The sequence below is a fragment of the Vairimorpha ceranae genome, assembly GCF_000988165.1.
Source record: "Vairimorpha ceranae strain PA08 1199 chromosome Unknown NODE_246, whole genome shotgun sequence".
Taxonomy (NCBI): domain Eukaryota; kingdom Fungi; phylum Microsporidia; family Nosematidae; genus Vairimorpha; species Vairimorpha ceranae.
The window spans coordinates 1-2,943 of record NW_020169541.1 but is presented as its reverse complement, the minus strand read 5'-3'; the positions used below and the strand labels follow the sequence as shown (position 1 = coordinate 2,943).

Sequence of the window (2,943 nt, the reverse complement as noted above, 5' to 3'; positions counted from 1 at the left end):
TATTGTAACAAAATAAAACGAATGTAATATTTACAATTCTATAAAACGTGTTTTTGAGGGGAGTGTCTTAAGATTTTGACGCACCTCTTAAGACAAAAAAAATCCAAAAACCAGATTATACATATATAAAATAAGATTAAATAAAAGGTATTCTTTAAATTATTTTAATTACAATGCTTAAACACGATTAAGATTTTAGAATTGTATCTTGTTTAATTTTGCATGGGAAAAAATTTTTTTAGGTGTCTTAAGATTTTGACGCGCACTGTATTTTTCTTTTTCTTTAAATTTTCTCCTTCTCGTATCAGTCTTTTTATAACCTCTATTAGTCGTTATTTCGGGGCTCCTTAATAAAACTCCATAATTTGTTCACAAAAGAGGCTGCTTTAAAACGAAAAATATATATTAAATCAAATTTATTATTTTAACAAAAAGTTCGACCATTCCAACATTATTTAAACTAGTTGATGCCTCTAAAAGCAATTCATATTCTCCAACAACCCCTTCTAAACTTAAAAACAATACAACTTCTACATTTAATTTCTCTATTATCACCCGGCCAAACACTTTCAATAGAATTTGTGTGATTTCCATAATCATCTACAAAACCTTGGCTATGTTTCTCCCGAATATGATGGCAAGAATTTGCAACTACTGAAACGGGATATGATGGATAACCATCGCTTTTGGTAATAGTCCTCAGATTTATTGTCCGCTTTATAAACGAACCAATGGTGGGAATTGTTCTATCGGGCAATACACCGAGCCCCACCTTTCTAGTAGTCTCATAATTAACGCCGATAACCCGTTTTGTATCGCGACTATAAGTTTCTCCACTTGTCGGGTTGTATATAAGGCGACGCTTACAGCATACCGTTTCGTCTATTTGTACAGAACATCCTTCTTCCCCCAACTTTTTGAATGTATCTACGAGACGTTTAAGACTTTTTACGATGCGAGACTTTAATGATATATAAGTTGGCTCGGTTACAGATATTAGGAAAGTTATTTGCAAATTTATAAGTTTATGTAAATATAAGTAAGTCAAATGAAGAAGTCTGGACATTTTTATCTTGGGTAAGTCATCACCCATGTATTTGATGGGGGCTATGTTGGTCTTGCAAGAATTGTAAGTATACCTATTTCCTCCTAAATACTCACCATCCTTGTATAATGTTAGATAATCATCACTCATACAAGTTACATTTAAACATTTTATATCCATTAGGCGCCTGATGTTTTCTACAAATCTTATTGCCTCCTTTTCCACAAAAAATATCTCAAAATTTTTTTCATAAAATGTCAACATGCCCCTTCCTATAAATTATTTAAATGGAATTAATTTTTAGGAGGAGCATATTGACATTTTATGAAATTCACCAAAACCGTGATAATTTAAAAAACAAAATATATATTTTTACGTTAAAATTTAATAATCTCAAGTCCTCTTCTTTATTTAGGTGCTTTCCTTAATAAAGCCGTTCTAGTTTTTTGTTATGTATTTTTCCCTTTATTACAGAGTAATGGAGTTTTATTAAAGAAACCCGTTATTTCTGACTCACAGTCATTTCCAAAACCCAAAAAATCAAATCATTTTTATTATAACTCTTTAAAAAAAGCCCCATTCACTTTTCCGAAATAACAATTTTTTGCCATACGTACTACTTTATCACGGATAAAAACATTTTACACCCAAAGACCTTCTTCCTCTTTTACTAATAGATATTACTTCTTTGATTGTATTTGAAATCTTTTCTTTCAGCTCTTGATATTCTTTCTCTCTCTTCTTCCTTTCCAACTTTCAGAAACATTTTTTTATTAGCTCTTGTAATTTTTCTTCTTTTTTCAAATTTCGTACCATATAAACTTTTAATGCTCTGCTTCCTCTTTCAAAAATTTCTTTTTTCCAAAACCATTTAGACCATCTCAATGTCCAATGCATACATAATTATTTTCATCTCTCTTAATAGTCTTTTAGCTTCTAGGCCACAGCCATCACTAGATAACTCTATTGTTGGTGTCGCCACGATATTAGTCTTAACCATTGTCGAGGAACAAATAATAGTTTATTTTATAAATTTTTAATAATTTTATGACCCACGCAGGGAAAAAGCAAATCAAATAAAAATATTGTTAATGAACTTAACTGGGGTTTAATAAAATAATATAACATAAAACGTGGCTAATATATAATTATGATTTGATTTGGGCTTGTTTAGTGTTTTTTGGTAGGTCTTTTGCTTTTAAAATATTCAAGAAGGGATTTAAAATTTTAAAAAAATCTAGCCCATAAAATGAAAATGGCAATTAAACATAAGATTTTTAGAATGCAGAAAAATCATTAGATTTTTTAATTAACCATATTATTGAAGAATTTATATATTATAATAGTTGCAGTACTCCTTGTAAAATTAAATTATTAAATATAGACAGTAATAAAATTATAAATAAGTGTAGAAGCGTGGGTGCAAGAGACGACATTCGTCCTTTACTTCGACCCTTCCTCAAATCAAAATATTTGGATTGGTGTGGTTATTTCCCCCTAGGGGAAATAACTGCGATATAATTTTTTACTCTTATATGAGAAGAGATTTTGCTAATTATTGGTACTGATATAAATTGTACTATTAACTTTCTCAAATCCACAGAATTAATTAAATTGAGCAGGTGTTGTGTTTATTGCTCTAGAGGTATGGGTTGGCAAGCTTGTGTTAAGACAAAAGACAAAATTTGTTTGGAAGTGCGGAAACAAAAAATGTCTTAAGTTTAAAACTACACTTTCAATCAGAAACAATTCGTTTTTTTTCAAAAAACGAATTGATTTACAAATGGGAGTATACGCCATGTACCTTTGGTGTATAAACACTTCGCATAAAAATATTGGCGTCTTAACGCGACTAGGACACGATAAGGTAACTGACATGTGCAGAAGTTTTATAAATG

At 30.1% G+C, this 2,943-nt stretch overlaps 1 protein-coding gene across 1 annotated transcript; it reads right to left on the bottom strand.

Annotated features, from left to right (window-relative positions):
• Positions 1-484: 484 nt before the first annotated feature.
• Positions 485-1,309, bottom strand: AAJ76_2460001635 (hypothetical protein; the record flags this gene model as incomplete). Its single annotated transcript, XM_024474781.1, has 1 exon — positions 485-1,309. One exon carries the CDS (start codon positions 1,307-1,309, stop codon positions 485-487), a length of 825 nt encoding a protein of 274 aa, XP_024329503.1.
• Between the last annotated feature and the right edge of the window lie 1,634 nt (positions 1,310-2,943).